This window comes from Pristiophorus japonicus, chromosome 24, assembly GCF_044704955.1.
Source record: "Pristiophorus japonicus isolate sPriJap1 chromosome 24, sPriJap1.hap1, whole genome shotgun sequence".
NCBI classification, from domain to species: Eukaryota; Metazoa; Chordata; class Chondrichthyes; family Pristiophoridae; genus Pristiophorus; species Pristiophorus japonicus.
The window spans coordinates 16,748,778-16,764,041 of NC_092000.1; the positions used below are offsets into that span (position 1 = coordinate 16,748,778).

Genomic DNA, 15,264 nt, shown 5'->3' on the forward strand with positions numbered 1-15,264 from the left:
CTTCTGACTCAGAGACAAGAGTACTACATAGAAAAATAGGTACAGGAGTAGGCCATTTGGCCCTTTGAGCCTGCACCATCATTCAATATGATCATGGCTGATTGTTCACCTCAGTACCCCTTTCCTGCTTTTGCTCCATAGCCCTTGATCCCTTTAGCCATAAGGGCTATATCTAACTCTCTTGAATATATCCAATCAGCTACAATGAGCTACAGCGGTCAGTTTAAAAAAAACCCTCAAGGAATAGAAATCTACTGCGAGCAGGTGCCATTCATAGAAACATAGAAAATAGGTGCAGGAGTAGGCCATTCAGCCCTTCGAGCCTGCACCGCCATTTAATGAGTTCATGGCTGAACATGCAACTTCAGTACCCCATTCCTACTTTCTCACCATACCCCTTGATCCCCCGAGTAGTAAGGACTTCATCTAACTCCTTTTTGAATATATTTAGTGAACTGGCCTCAACAACTTTCTGTGGTAGAGAATTCCACAGGTTCACCACTCTCTGGGTGAAGAAGTTTCTCCTCATCTCGGTCCTAAATGGCTTACCCCTTATCCTTAGACTGTGACCCCTGGTTCTGGACTTCCCCAACATTGGGAACATTCTTCCTGCATCTAACCTGTCTAAACCCGTCAGAATTTTAAACGTTTCTATGAGATCCCCTCTCATTCTTCTGAACTCCAGTGAATACAAGCCCGGTTGATCCAGTCTTTCTTGATATGTCAGTCCAGCCATCCCGGGAATCAGTCTCGTGAACCTTCGCTGGAAGAATGTCCTTCCTCAAATTAGAAGACCAAAACTGTATACAAGTGTGGCCTCACCAAGGCCCTGTACAACTGTAGTAACACCTCCCTGCTCCTGTACTCAAATCTCCTCGCTATGAAGGCCAACATGCCATTTGCTTTCTTAACCGCCTGCTGTACCTGCATACCTTCAATGACTGATGTACCATGACACCCAAGTCTCATTGCACCTCCCCTTTTCCTAATCTGTCACCATTCAGATAATAGTCTGTCTCTCTGTTTTTACCACCAAAGTGGGTAACCTCACATTTATCCACATTATACTTCATCTGCCATGCATTTGCCCACTCACCTAACCTATCCAAGTCACTCTGCAGCCTCATAGCATTCTTCTTGCAGCTCACACTACAACTTAGTGTCATCCTCAAATTTGGAGATACTACATTTAATCCCCTCGTCTAAATCATTAATGTACAATGTAAACAGCTGGGGCCCCAGCACAGAACCTTGCGGTACCACACTAGTCACTGCCTGCCATTCTGAAAAGTACCCATTTACTCCTACTCTTTGCTTCCTGTCTGACAACCAGTTCTTAATCCACGTCAGCACACTACCCCAAATCCCATGTGCTTTAACTTTGCACATTAATCTCTTGTGTGGGACCTTGTCGAAAGCCTTCTGAAAGTCCAAATACACCACATCAACTGGTTCTCCCTTGTCCACTCTACTGGAAACATCCTCAAAAAATTCCAGAAGATTTGTCAAGCATGATTTCCCTTTCACAAATCCATGCTGACTTGGACCTATCATGTTACCTCTTTCCAAATGCGCTGCTATAACATCCTTAATAATTGATTCCATCATTTTACCCACTACCGATGTCACGCTGACCGATCTATAATTCCCTGTTTTCTCTCTCCCTCCTTTTTTTAAAAAAGTGGGGTTACATTGGCTACCCTCCACTCCATAGGAACTGATCCAGAGTCTATGGAATGTTGGAAAATGACTGTCAATGCATCTGCTATTTCCAAGGCCACCTCCTTAAGTACTCTGAGATGCAGACAATCAGGCCCTGGGGATTTATCGCCCTTCAAGCCCATCAATTTCCCGACTAATAAGGATTTCCCTCAGTTCCTCCTTCTTACTCGACCCTCTGACCCCTTTTATATCTGGAAGGTTGTTTGTGTCCTCCTTAGTGAATACCGAACCAAGTACTTGTTCAATTGGTCTGCCATTTCTTTGTTCCCAGTTATGACATCCCCTGATTCTGACTGCAGGGGACCTACGTTTGTCTTTACTAACCTTTTTCTCTTTACATATCTATAGAAGCTTTTGCAGTCCGTCTTAATGTTCCCTGCAAGCTTCCTCTCGTACTCTATTTTCCCTGCCCTAATCAAACCCTTTGTCCTCCTCTGCCGAGTTCTAAATTTCTCCCAGTCCCCAGGTTCGCTGCTATTTCTGGCCAATTTGTATGCCACTTCCTTGGCTTTAATACTATCCCCGATTTCCGTTGATAGCCAAGGTTGAGCCACCTTCCCTTTTTTATTTTTACGCCAGACAGGGATGTATAATTGTTGTAGTTCATCCATGCAGTCTCTAAATGTCTGCCATTGCCCATCCACTGTCAACCCCTTAAGTATCATTCGTCAATCTATCCTACCTGCTCTGTTATCGGACACTGGGATAGCTGCCTCTATTTTGGCCAGCAGTGGCGCTTGCACCCGTGGGCTTGGTCTTTTGTCTGCTGTAGGAGGCATGGCCTCGGGCAGACACATCTTTGGTTTGGGTAGTAAAGGAGGCGGTGCAGGCTGCGATGCTGGCACGGGCACAGACAGGTCAATTAAGACAGAATGGTCTTCCGTTGAAGACGTCGAGGTCCCAGAAGTGGGTGGGGTTGGTGTGGCATCACTACGTTTCCCAGATGCCACAGCGGGTGGGATGTCCTCTTCATTAATCTGCTTCCCTTTCTTCACAGATGTAAGCATGGATTGTAAAGTCTAGTAAATGAAAGATCAAAGCAAATCAGTTATGGAAGTGAAAAAAAAGCTAGTGTGCTCGCCACTAGCACAGCCTGTGGATCAAAACATATTCAAGGCAGAGATCAATAGATTTTTGAATATTAAGGGAATCAAGGGACAGTGCAGGAAAGTGGAGTTAAGGTAGAAGGTCCGCCATGATCCCATTGAATGGCAGAGCAGGCTCGAGGGGCCTACTGCTGCTCCTATTTCTTATGTTCTTAAAATCTGTAACATCCAAGAAGCCTTAAACACCAATTTCAAAATATAGTGAAAGCCCAACAGGCTAACAATAATCAGAAGGTATAGGCTCCAGCCCTACTACAGAACTTGAGGACATAATCTGGGCTGACATTTCAGGTATAGGTATATAAAAAGGAAAAAAAAAAAAAGTGGCTAGTAAATGTTGGCCCCTTAGAGGACAAGACCGGGGAATTGTAATGGGGAACACGGAGATGGCAGAAAATCTGAACAAATATTTTGTATCAGTCTTTACGGTAGAGGACACTAATAATATTCCAATAGTGGATAGTCAAGGGGCTATGGGGTGGGGGGGGGGGGGGAGGAGGAATTTAACAATCACAATGGTGGTGGTACTCAGTAAGATAATGGGACTAAAGGCGGATAAATCCCCTGGACCTGATGGCTTGCATCCTCGGGACTTGAGAAGTAGCAGCAGGGATAGTGGATGCATTGGTTGTAATTTACCAAAATTCCCTGGATTTTGGAGAGGGCCCAGCAGTTTGGAAAACTGCAAATGTAACACCCCTGTTTAAAAAAGGAGGCAGACAAAAAGCAGGAAACTATAGACCAGTTAGCCTAACATCTGTGGTTGGGAAAATGTTGGAATCCATTATTAAAGAAGCAGTAGCAGGACATTTGGAAAAGCAAAATTCCCTCAGGCAGAGTCAGCATGGATTTATGAGGGGAAGTCATGTTTGACAAATTTTCTGGAGTTCTGTGATGTAACGAACAGGGTGGATAAAGGGGAACAAGTGGATGTGGACTTCCAGAACGCATTTGACAAGGTGCCACATAAAAGGCTACTGCACAAGATAAAAGCTCACGGAGTTGGGGGAAATATATTTGTATGGATAGAGGATTGGTTAATGAACAGAAAACAGAGAGTCGGGATAAATGGTTCATTCTCGGGTTGGCAATCAGTAACCAGTGGGGTGCCGCAGGGATCAGTGCTGGGACCCCAACTATTTACAATCTATATTAATGACTTGGAGGAAGGGACCGAGTGTAACGTAGCCAAGTTTGCCGACGATACAAAGATGGGAGGAAAAGCAATGTGTGAGGAGAACACAAAAAATCTGCAAAAGGACATAGACAGGCAAAATGAGTGGGAAAAAATTTGGCAGATGGAGTATAATGTTGGAAAGTGTGAGGTCATGCACTTTGGCAGAAAAAAAATCAAAGAGCAAGTTATTATTTAAATGGAGAAAGATTGCAAACAGCGGGACCTGGGGTACTTGTGCATGAAACAAAAGGTTAGTACGCAGGTACAGCAAGTGATCAGGAAGGCCAATGGAATCTTGGCCTTTATTGCAAAGGGGATGGAGTATAAAAGAAGGGAAATCTTACTACAGTTGTACAGGGTATTGGTGAGGCCACCCTTAAAATACTGCGTACAGTTTTGGTTTCCATATTTACGAAAGGATATACTTGCTTTGGAGGCAGTTCAGAGAAGTTTCAAACGGTTGATTCCAGAGATGAGGGAGGACTTATGAGGAAAGGTTGAGTAAGTTGGGCCTCTACTTTTGAAGTTCAGAAAAATGAGAAGTTATCTTATCGAAACGTATAAGATTATGAGGGGGCTTGATAAGGTGGATGCAGAGAGGATATTTCCACTGATGGGGGAGACTAAAACTGGAGGACATAATCTTAGAATAAGGGGCTGTCCATTTAAAACTGAAATGAGGAGAAATTTCTTCTGAGGGTTGTGGATCGGTGGAATTCGCTGCCTCAGAGAGCTGTGGAAGCTGGGACATTGAATACATTTAAGACAGAAATAGACAGATTCTTAAATGATATGGGAATAATGTGCTAGAGAGCGGGTGAGGAAGTGGACTTGAGTACATGATCAGATCAGCCATGATTGTATTAAATGGCGGAGCAGGCTCGAGGGGCCATGTGGTCTTCTACTGCTCCTATTCTTATCTTCTTATGTTCAGCGCAGTACCAAAAGGAGTTTGCACTCAATTACTGTTCAGGTAGCTTCGCACCTCAGAAACAGATTTTGCACATCAATTCCCATTATCCAGGATACTTTCATTATGCATCAGTCAATGGTGCTAGCATTATTTGAAAGAGGAAAAACACTGGGTGACTGGCTCTTGGAGTCCAACTGTTGGACATCCTGGAGAGATGCATGTTGGATGTTTTGGGTTAAGGGTTAATCGTTGAACTTCTTTGTATCTTGAAGCAAAAGGATTTCCAATATAAAAAGGAGAACTTTGAAGTGGGGTTAGGAGAAAGCAATACATGTCTTGATATGTAAAGTGCTTGCATATGGAAATAAGTATTCGTAATAAAGTGCAACTCTAGGGTAATAAAACATGGGTAGAGAATTCATTAGCCATAGTATGAAAGGATAATAGTTGGTATTTTTTTTTCTTCAAAGGGTTTAGGAACTGTTACGTCAGGAAGTCTTGTTTAAGGGAAATAGTTTTTAAGTAAACAATTACAAGTGTTTACATGAATAGTCTATTTTCAAAGGATTTGGGAATAGATACGTCATACAGTCTTATCTATGATATTTTCCTTTGATGTAGTCAAAATATATGATGTGAACATGGTTATCAACAGTAATTCAGAGTCGTCGAAAGACAGAGAAACTGAAAAGTCACACCCTATATAGTTAAGGTTGATCACCTTTATGATGCATCAATAAAGGCTGTTCCGTTTACTCCAATACTAAGTGTCTCGTGCTGACTCAAAGTGTGGTTATTAACCAGAGGAGGAAGGTGGTTGAATGCCATCACTAACCCCTGCAAACCGTGGCCAACTGTAGCACCCCTACTACTATGCTGGCCGAGACGGGTTAGCTTTGGATTGCTTTGGCAAAGAGCTATTGCAGACGCAATGGGCCAAATGGCCTCCATCTATGGTGTAAACCTCTAAAGTCGTAAGTCAGCACAGACCAGGGATTGAATCTGGGGCCTTCCAGATCCGTATGGCACAGTACCGCTTAATCAGTTCTTTAACCAGTGCGCAAGACAATTACTTGAATATTTTTTTAACCTTAAGGCCACGTTCATATCTCCGCAATTTGGAGGTCTCGCCAGATTGTTTTGCATTGTCCATCGCAGATCTGTACATGTCAATCCTCTCTGCCAGAATGCTTTCCAGTCCATCAGTGATTGCAGGCGCTGTAGTGGGCTGCAATTAAAAATAAGCAGACTCCATTACAGCTAATGCTGTCAAAGTGAAATGCTATCTGCTACACAAGCTCCACCATGGAGTTCAACAGTTAGTTCATTTTAGGTCCCAAGGTGAAGAAAATATTAGTGCAAGCTTTGATGGATAGGACAGTATCAAACTTGCTGGGACAATAGTTCCCCAAGTCACTAGCAACTTCATATCGCGGAGAGTGAACTACTCGAGTATTCGTTGGACTGGAATGTTTTGACCATGTCAGATTCTGGACAATTCTCATTAATTAAACTCTGGAGCCTAGGTCAGAATCTAGACTGATGAGAGGAGCCTCCTCTCTGATAGGAGATAAATATCCCAAGAAGCAGGAGTCTGAGCAGTCTACACTTAGCTCACAGTTGGCAGATCCAAAACTAAAGTCTACCATCAAATTTGGCACAATGCTCATCAATATAGCCATTTCTCTCCAAGAGGAAAAAGAGCCAGTGAAATAGTCCGCACCAGGAGTACTGTGTAGAATGGGCCTATACTCCCTGGAGTTTAGAAGAATGAGAGGTGATCTCATTAAAACATATAAGATTCTGAGGGGGGGATTGCTGAGGAGTTGTTTCCCCCGGGCTGGAGAGTCTAGAACCAGGGGTTAGTCTCAGGGTAAGGGGTCGGCCATTTAAGACTGAGATGAGGAGGAATTTCTTCACTCAGAGGGTTATGAATCTTTGGAATTCTCTGCCCCAGAGGGCTGTGGATGCTCAGTCTCTGAATAGATTCAAGGCTGAGAGAGAGAGATTTTTGGAGTCTAGGGGAATCAAGGGATATGGTGATAGTGCAGGAACGTGGAGCTGAGGTCGAAGATCAGCCATGATCTTATTGAATGGCGAAGCAGATTCGAGGGGGTTGTATGACCTGCTCTTATTACTTATGTTCTTATGTAGAAGTCACTTGGACAATAAGGAGAGCTCCTTCTGAAGCAACGGGTGCATATTGTCCAACTGGGAGTGCTGGAGCCATGCAGTCCTGAATTGGAAAATCCATCACATTTTCCCTGAGAAGCAAACATCAGAAATTTCAGCACAAATGAGCCCATTTGGCCCATCTGTTCCAATCCCAATTCCTCTACTCTTTCCCCATATCTGCTGATATTTTTTATTCGAGTGATCATCTAATTTCTTCTTAAATGCTTTGGTTATTGAACCCATGACATTCACTGTAATGTATTCTATATCCCAATAATCAGTCATACAAAATAAAACTCTTCCAACCTTTCCCTTTATTCTTCTTGTACTAATCCCAACTCTATTTTATGAGCTCCACTCCCAAATATAGTAGTCGCAGTTATACATGCCATTAAATGAAAGATCCTAATCTAGGGAGGTCTGAGTTTCCTCTTAAAACATCATGTCAAGAACAAACGAGAGAGAACACTTGGGGACTGGCAAAGTCCATGGGTAGAATGCGTCATTCTTTAAAGGATAGGAACAAAATAAATAAAATGCACTACTTACAATGCCAACATCAAGAGAGTTAACTGCAAGAAACATAGCGAGAGATTTTTTTTAAATGACAGTGGAGAAGAGGCTTAACCTACCCGAGGGATTGCGTCAAGAGTGGGTTTACTTTCTGCAGGGGATGTTTCATTCTGTCTATTGTCCTCAAGCACTTCATTCAGTTCAGCCTAGGAAAGCAATACCTTTATTAAAACAGTCAAAATATTATTGCGTTCGAAAAAAAATCATCATAGTCGGTCCCTCGTATCGAGGATGACTTGCTTCCACGCCAAAAATGAATGAGTTGACAGGTGTTTCAATAAAGGACCTAATATTCCAGATCCCGAACTACATCTTGGAGGGTGGAAGCTGCCTGTGCGTGGATTTTTTTTTAACGTGTGGTGGCGGTTGCACACCAGCCACCACACGAACTTGATAGAGCTAGGTCTTGGTCCGGTGGCAAGGGTTAACCAAGACGACTGGAGACCAGCTCTGCTGCACGGACAAGTGCGCACACATATCGCAGTGTGGGCTGACCCGTGCTGCCCCTGGGCCGTCGCTTCTTCTGGGCACCAGACTCACGCCTCTCCTGGGCCCCGGTCACCTCCATCTACAAATTCTTGCTGCTCCTTCGCCCTCCTGCTGTGCCTGTCCGCACAGCAGTCAGCGACCTGGCTTCGCAGCCGTTGCCCTCCTGCAGTGATATGCCGCCGCACGCTGCTTCCTCTGATGGCCCCGGCCTGCTGATATTCTTGCAGGCCATGACCGCGCAACAGAACTTCAAACTAACACATTTTTAAGTAAACACTAGTAGATATGAAACCCCTGAGAGCTGAGAGATTTGCTCTGGGTAATGGGTGCACACTGTTCTGCTGAGATTGTGGAAAAGGAACCCAAACAAAGTTGCAGAGCAATTTCATGCACATCGCTCCTGAGCCGACAGGGCAATGAATTTATATACCCACTCAGATTACTCAATAAACCTACCCGAGGGACAGTTCAGTCCTACATCCTGTTTACTATATGCTTTATGGGAGAGTCAAATCCGGATTCCTTCGGGAGAAAAAAAAAGAGCGCGGCCTGGGGGGGAGGGGGGAGGGCGCGCGCGAGCGAGGGAGCTTGTATTTATATAGCACCTTTCATGACCAATGCGCTTTACAGCTAATGAAGTACTTTTTGAAGTGAATCACTGTGTTGTAATAAAGAAAAAAAGTCTTGCATTTACATAGCGTCTTTCACAATCACCGGAAGTCTCAAAGCGCTTTACAGCCAATGAAATACTTCTGAAGTGTAGTCACTGTTGTAACGTTGGAAACGCTGCAACCCATTTGCACAACAAGCTCCCACAAACAGCAATGTGATAATGACCAGATAATCTGTTTTTGTTATGTTGACTGAGGGATAAATATTGACCCAGGACACCGGGGATAACTTTTCTGTTCTTTCTTCAACATAGTGCCGTAGGATCTTTTACGTCCACCTGAGAGACAGGGCTTCGGTTTCATCCGTAGAAATCAAACTATTAATTAACCACTGAAGGCAAGAACTTTGAAGTCGTGGGAATACTCAATGTATGACGGGGGGAACATTGGAAGCAAAGATTGGTTACGACATCCAGCAGGTTCAATCTTCCCACAGTAATGTAGGAAACACAATAGCCAATTTGTGCACTGCAAGATCCCACAAACAGCAATCTGATCACCACCAGCCAATCAGTTTTAGTGGTGTTGGTTGAGGGATAAACTTTGCACAGGACACCAGCTCTTCTTCGAAAAGCGTGGGATCTTTTCTGCCTACCCGAGGGCTTTGTCGGTTTAACATCCCAAAGAAGGTACCTTCAAAAGAGCAGCGCTCCCCTCAGTGGTACACTGAAGTGTTAATCTGGACTGTGGTGTTCAAGTCTCTGGAGTGGGACTTGTACCCAGAACCTTCTGGCTCAGAAGTGAGAATGCTACCACTGAGCCAAGGCTATTCATCAGTAATGCCTGGGAGAGCAATGTGCAGATGTTTAAAAAAAAAAAGAGAAGCAGTCAAGCAGAAAGAGAAAGATGTTAGATAGAAGTGAGAGAGAGAGAGAGAGAGAGAGAGAGAGAGAGAGAGAGAGAGAGAGAGAGAGAAAGAAAGAAAGAAAGAAAGAAAGAAAGAAAGAAAGAAAAACAAAGCAGTTAATAAAGCAAAAGCAAAAATACCGCAGATGCTGGAATCTGGATTAAAAACAGAAAATGCTGGAAATCTCAGCGGGTCAGGCATCTGTGGAGAGAAAGCAGAGTTAACGTTTCGTCAGAGCATCTGGGATCCTGGACTTTATAAACAGAGGCACAGAGTACAAAAGCCAGTAAGTTATGCTACAACAATTTTATTTATATAGCAACTTTAACGCAGTAAAACTTCCCAACGCAGTGTTCGAAAACAAAACAGATAAATTTGACACCGAGCCACAGAAGAAGAAATTACGGCAGATAACCCAAAGCTAGGTCAAAGATGTAGGTTTTAAGGAGCATCTTCAAAAGGAAGCTTGAGAGGTAGAGGCAGAGAGGTTTAGGCAGGGAGTTCCAGAGCTTGGGGCCCAGGCAACAGAAGGCACAGCCACCAATGGTTGAGGGATTATATTCAGGGATGCTCAAGAGGGCAGAATTAGAGGAGCGCAGATATCTCGGGGGGGGGGGGGGTTGTGGGTCTGGAGGAGACTACAGATATAGGGAGGGGCGAGGCCATGGAAGGATTTGTAAACAAGGATGATAATTTTGAAATCGAGGCGTTGTTTAACCGGGAGCCAATGTAGGTCAGTGAGCACAGGGGGTGATGGGTGAGCGGGACTTGGTGCAAGTTAGGACACGACTGCCAAGTTTTGGATGACCTCAAGTGCTAAACCTATATAAAACACTAGTGCGGTCCCAGCTGGAGTATTGTGTCCAATTCTGAGCACCACTCTTTAGGAAGAACATGAAGGCTTTGGAGAGGCTACAGAAGGGATTTACTAGAATGGTTCTAGGAATGAGGGAATAAAGTTACGTGGATAGACTGGAGAAGCTGGGGTTGTTCTCCTTGGAGCAACAAAGGCCAAGAGGAGATTTGACAGAGGTGTTTAAAATCATGAAGGATTTAGACGGAGTAAATAAAGAGAAACTGTTTCCAATGGCTGAAAGGTCGATAACCAGAGGGTACAGATTTAAGGTGATTGGCAAAAGAACCAAAGGCGATATGAGGAAAAACGTATTTTACTCAACAAGTAGTTAGGATTTGGAATGCACTGCCCGATAGGGTGGTGGATACAGTTTCAATAGCATCCTTATCATAGAATCACAGAATGGTTACAGCACGGAAGGCGGCCATTCAGCCCGTCGAACCCGCGCCGGCTCGCCACTAGTCCCAACCCCCGCCCTTTCCCCGTAGCCCTGCAAAGTTTTTTCCTTCAGAAGGGAATTGTATAAATACTCAAAGAAAAAATTGCAGGAGTATGGGGAAAGAGCAGGTGAGTGGGACTGACTGGGTTGCTTTTCGAACGAGCCGGCGCAGACTCGATGGGCCGAATGGCCTCTTTCTGTGCTGTACTATTCTATGATTCTAAGAAAACAGTGCACATTAAAGGAACAGGATAGCAAGCAGCTGTGGAAAGAATGACGACAGATGGGATAGTGAGCAACAGAATGGCTATGGCGATGGACTGGGAGGTTGATTTAACAAGTCCAGGGAGAAATGGGCACCAAACGTGTCTCCAGAGTGTGAAAAACTCCCACTATATTGCCACATCGGGCTGTTGAGCAATCTTTGTTCTTCCAAACCCTCCTCCTTTCCCCCGGCCCCCAAATTGTCCATGGTTCTGTATCTAGAGCTGCAGAAAGAACTCCCTTAAATTACAAACATGTATTGCAACAGTTCGTTACAAAGGAGCTTGGCAGTAATGTGTATGAATACGTCCAAAACACTAATACAAACCGCCTTACTAGTACAGGTTGGACCTCTATGGTCCGGCACCCTCGGGACCTGACTGGTGCTGGAACAGAGAATTTTCTAAACCATGGGAGGTCACGCTTACCAGTACCTGTCGACAGCGCGTGGGCTCCCGTGTGCGTACGTGTGCTGGTAGCCTGTGGGCCGCTCCAGTCAATCGCCAAACTCTCTGACTGACTACTGCTCCAGCCAATTGTTGAACACTCACTGACTGATAGCCGCTCCAGCCAATTGAAACTTAAAAAAAAAACCTCCTCTCCCTCAGGCCCAGCTAATGCCGAACCACGGATGATTCCGGACCAGAGAAGTCCAACCGGTAATTTTTAAAAAAACGAACTAAATATTTAACTCTTGGACTTGTAAAGCACATAAGTATTGCAGTTAGTAGCTCCATATGAAGACAGGGATGTAAAGGAGTATTTAGGTATTTTGTGTCTTAATGAAAAAATAGCATGCGAGTTACAGAGCCAGTCACACCAACAAGGCCTCAGGTTTCATTTGTGAAGGCATCTACATGTGAATGTGAAATCAGATGCGCACTATTCAAGTCCCATTAAAGGCAAGATGCCTTCACTGTATTCTGCAAGTCTCCAGTTACTACATAATGCTATTGAAAAACAGGCACAATAGTAGGCAGGCACAGTGACCTAGTTTACTTCACATTTCAATGGTGAAGGACCCGAATCTGACATTATGGACTTTTGTCAGTTCTCATGTTAGGAATAAGATTCTCCCGCTGAAGCAGCAACTTCTCAAAAGTTTGGTTTCCCATCTGAAGCCTCAGTAGTAGCACTGCCTTTTGGTTGCGTGTTGAGTGCTCAGGTCACAGAGAGCTCCACAATCCTCCTTGCACAAAAAAAAAATCTAGGCCGATGCAGTGCTGAGGGAGTGCTGCACTGTCGGAGGTGCCGTCTTTCAGATCAGACGTTAAATCGAGGCACCGTCTGCCCTCGCAGGTGGACGTAAAAGATCCCACAGCACTATTTTGAAGAAGAGCAGGGGAGTTATCTCCGGTGTCCTGGGGCCAATATTTTTCCCTCAATCAACATAACAAAGACAGATTATCTGGGTCATTCTCACATTGCTGTTTGTGGGAGCTTGTTGTGTGCAAAGTGGCTGCCGCGTTTCCCACATTACAACAGTGACTACACTCCAAAAGTACTTAATTGGTTGTAAAGTGCTGAGAGATGTCTGGTGGTTGTGAAAGGTGCTATATAAATGCAAGTCTTTTTTTTAAATCGCTCTCCAAGCTGGAGAAAATTGAGTGAAAGTAGGGCAGGGAGCATTTTAACATTTTTTTCAAAACTATATTTACCATCAAGTCTGGGTCGTCATCATCCACATCATCATCATCATCGTTGTCTTCATCATCAAGGTCCTTCATGCACAGAGCTGCCATTCTCTCAATATCTTCCATTGGGAGTGGGGCTACAAAACAGAAGGCTTGTCAGGACTACATTTCTTTTTAAAGTAACCCGTTGTATTGTCCACTCCACTCCCCACTCAAGAAGCTTGATAGAACTACACTGTGCCTGAGCTCATTCCTTGCACTTTTGGGATCAGCATTCAAGTCCAGCAAAGACATTGGGATGAAAATTTGACACCTCCGCTGTATCTAATGGTCCTAACTGAAAGCAGTATAGGGTAGTTTCAATCAAATTCCTAGTGGGCCCCAAGTGCAAACTATTCTCAATTCAGTACCAATTGATACTTTCATCCTTTAAGCTCCTTAAAACTTTTTGGTCACCTGTCCTAAAATCTCATGAGGTTCGGCACCGCATTTTGTTTGATCGCGCCTCGGGACGTTTTACTATGTTAAAGGCGCTATATAAATGCAAGTTGTTGTTGCAGCAAATTGGCAGAGTAATAACGACTGCTGAGGGCAAGAAAAAATATGGTGTTAAAACACAGTCCACAGTCGACCTGATCTGGGAGAACTCTATGCGGACACCGAAAGTAGAATAAGTGCTTTATTTCTATGTCAACCATGGCTCAGTGGATAGCACTCCTGCTTCTGAGTCAGGAGGTTGTGGGTTCCAGTCCCACTCCAGGGACTTGAGCACATAAATCTAGGCTGACACTGCAGTGCAGTGCTCAACTGTTGGAGGTGCCGTCTTTCAGATGAGACATTAAACAGAGGTCCCATCTGCCCTCTCAGGTGGATGTTAAAGATCCCGTGACACTATTTCAAAGAAGAGCAGGAGAATTCTCCTCAGTGTCCTTTCCAATATTTATCCCTCAGTCAACATCGCTAAAAACAGATTATCCGGTTGTCACATTGCTGTTTGCGGGAGCTTGCTGTGCGTAAAGTGGCTGCTGCGTTTCCCACCTTACAACAGTGATCACAGTTCAAAAAGTACTCCATTGGCTGTAAAGCGCTTTGAGACGGTCGGTGGTTGTTAAACTCAAGTCTCTCTTTTTTTTGTGTACAGTACTAACATCTCTCTGCCGATTCAGCACAGCAATCAAGAGAAACAAAAATACACCTCTGTGAATGGCATCAACTGCATTGCTTGTACAAAGTGCCAGGAGGTATGGTTGAGTCATCTAGCAAGACATGATGTGATATGACAGTTCCTTTTTATCCTCCTGCACATGAGCAGTCACTTGCTGTATTAATTAGGTCATGTCCTGCTGGATAGGATTCAGCATGATTCAAACGCAAGAAGTGGAGAGAGGTTTTATGTGGGATTATCACTTGGTTGTGAGTAATTACACAGCTTAGAGATACTGCAATCAGCTGGTCTGGACCACATTTTAAGGAAATTGATGCAAGGTTTCCCTGACTGTAAATATTTGTAGTAAGGAATAACATTTAAATCCAATGAATATAGATTCCAGACTGCACCAAATCTCATCCTGGTCATCTGAGGACTAGGTGAAAGGAGGAAAACAGATTCATTTTAAGTTAAAAAAAAGAAAGAATTCCAGTCAATAAGCATCAGGTTTGCAGCACTTTCCAGCAGGAAAACTGGAAGAGGTGAGGGAACAGGATGTATGCCTCTCCTATTAGCCAGGAAATTGTTTGGTGGGGAGAGAGGCCATTTCAAAATAAGAGACAGGAAATAAGTTATAAAACGTGGTGGAAAAAATGGTGAAGAGCAAAATGTAAATAGTGATGCATAAACCAAACTGGTTTTGTATAACCGCACTGAACTATATGGAGATTCTGTGTATTTACCATAACTGAACACTGTTTATTCTCCCAACACAAGGCTGAGACTCTAGTCATCTGAAAAAATCACTTGGGATTTATATAGCGGATTACATGTCCTAAAGCGCTTCACACACGATGAAACATTTTGAAGTGTAGTCACTATTGCAATGTAGGGAAATGTGGCAGCCAATTTGTGCTCAGCAAGGTCCCACAAACAGCAATGAGATAAATGATGAGATTATCTGCTTTTGGTTGTGTTGAGCGAAGGACATACTTTGGTCAGGACACCGAGAGAAGCTTTCCTTCCAATAGTGCCATGGGCAAGTGGCAAATAAAATTTGCACCACACAAAGCGCCATGTAACGGCCATCCTGAACAAGAGAAAGTCACCGTCCCTTGAACTTTAGTTCTCCCATAGTCACCATTGGCCAGAAACTTAACCGGACCAGACATATCAACACTGGTCACAAGAGCAGGGCAGAGGCTGGGTCCTTGGATGACCAGCTTTCTCCGAGTCCCTCTCCACCATCTA

The 15,264-nt window shown here is 44.1% G+C and overlaps 1 protein-coding gene across 4 annotated transcripts in view; it reads right to left on the bottom strand.

Annotated features, from left to right (window-relative positions):
• cc2d1a (coiled-coil and C2 domain containing 1A) overlaps nt 1-15,264 on the bottom strand; it is a 99,128-nt gene that overhangs the window by 70,122 nt on the left and 13,742 nt on the right. For 3 of the 4 annotated variants that reach the window (XR_011588549.1, XM_070867302.1, XM_070867304.1), the window contains exons 3-6: nt 12,891-13,003; nt 7,726-7,812; nt 6,009-6,146; nt 2,405-2,741 (exon numbers count right to left, since the gene is read on the bottom strand). Coding sequence is in view for 3 of the 4 variants with exons in the window: in XM_070867302.1 (XP_070723403.1) it covers nt 2,405-2,741; nt 6,009-6,146; nt 7,726-7,812; nt 12,891-13,003 (675 nt within the window). In the remaining variant the exon portion in view is untranslated. The remainder of the gene's footprint in view (nt 1-2,404; nt 2,742-6,008; nt 6,147-7,725; nt 7,813-12,890; nt 13,004-15,264) is intronic. The other variant, XM_070867303.1, reaches the window with a different exon arrangement.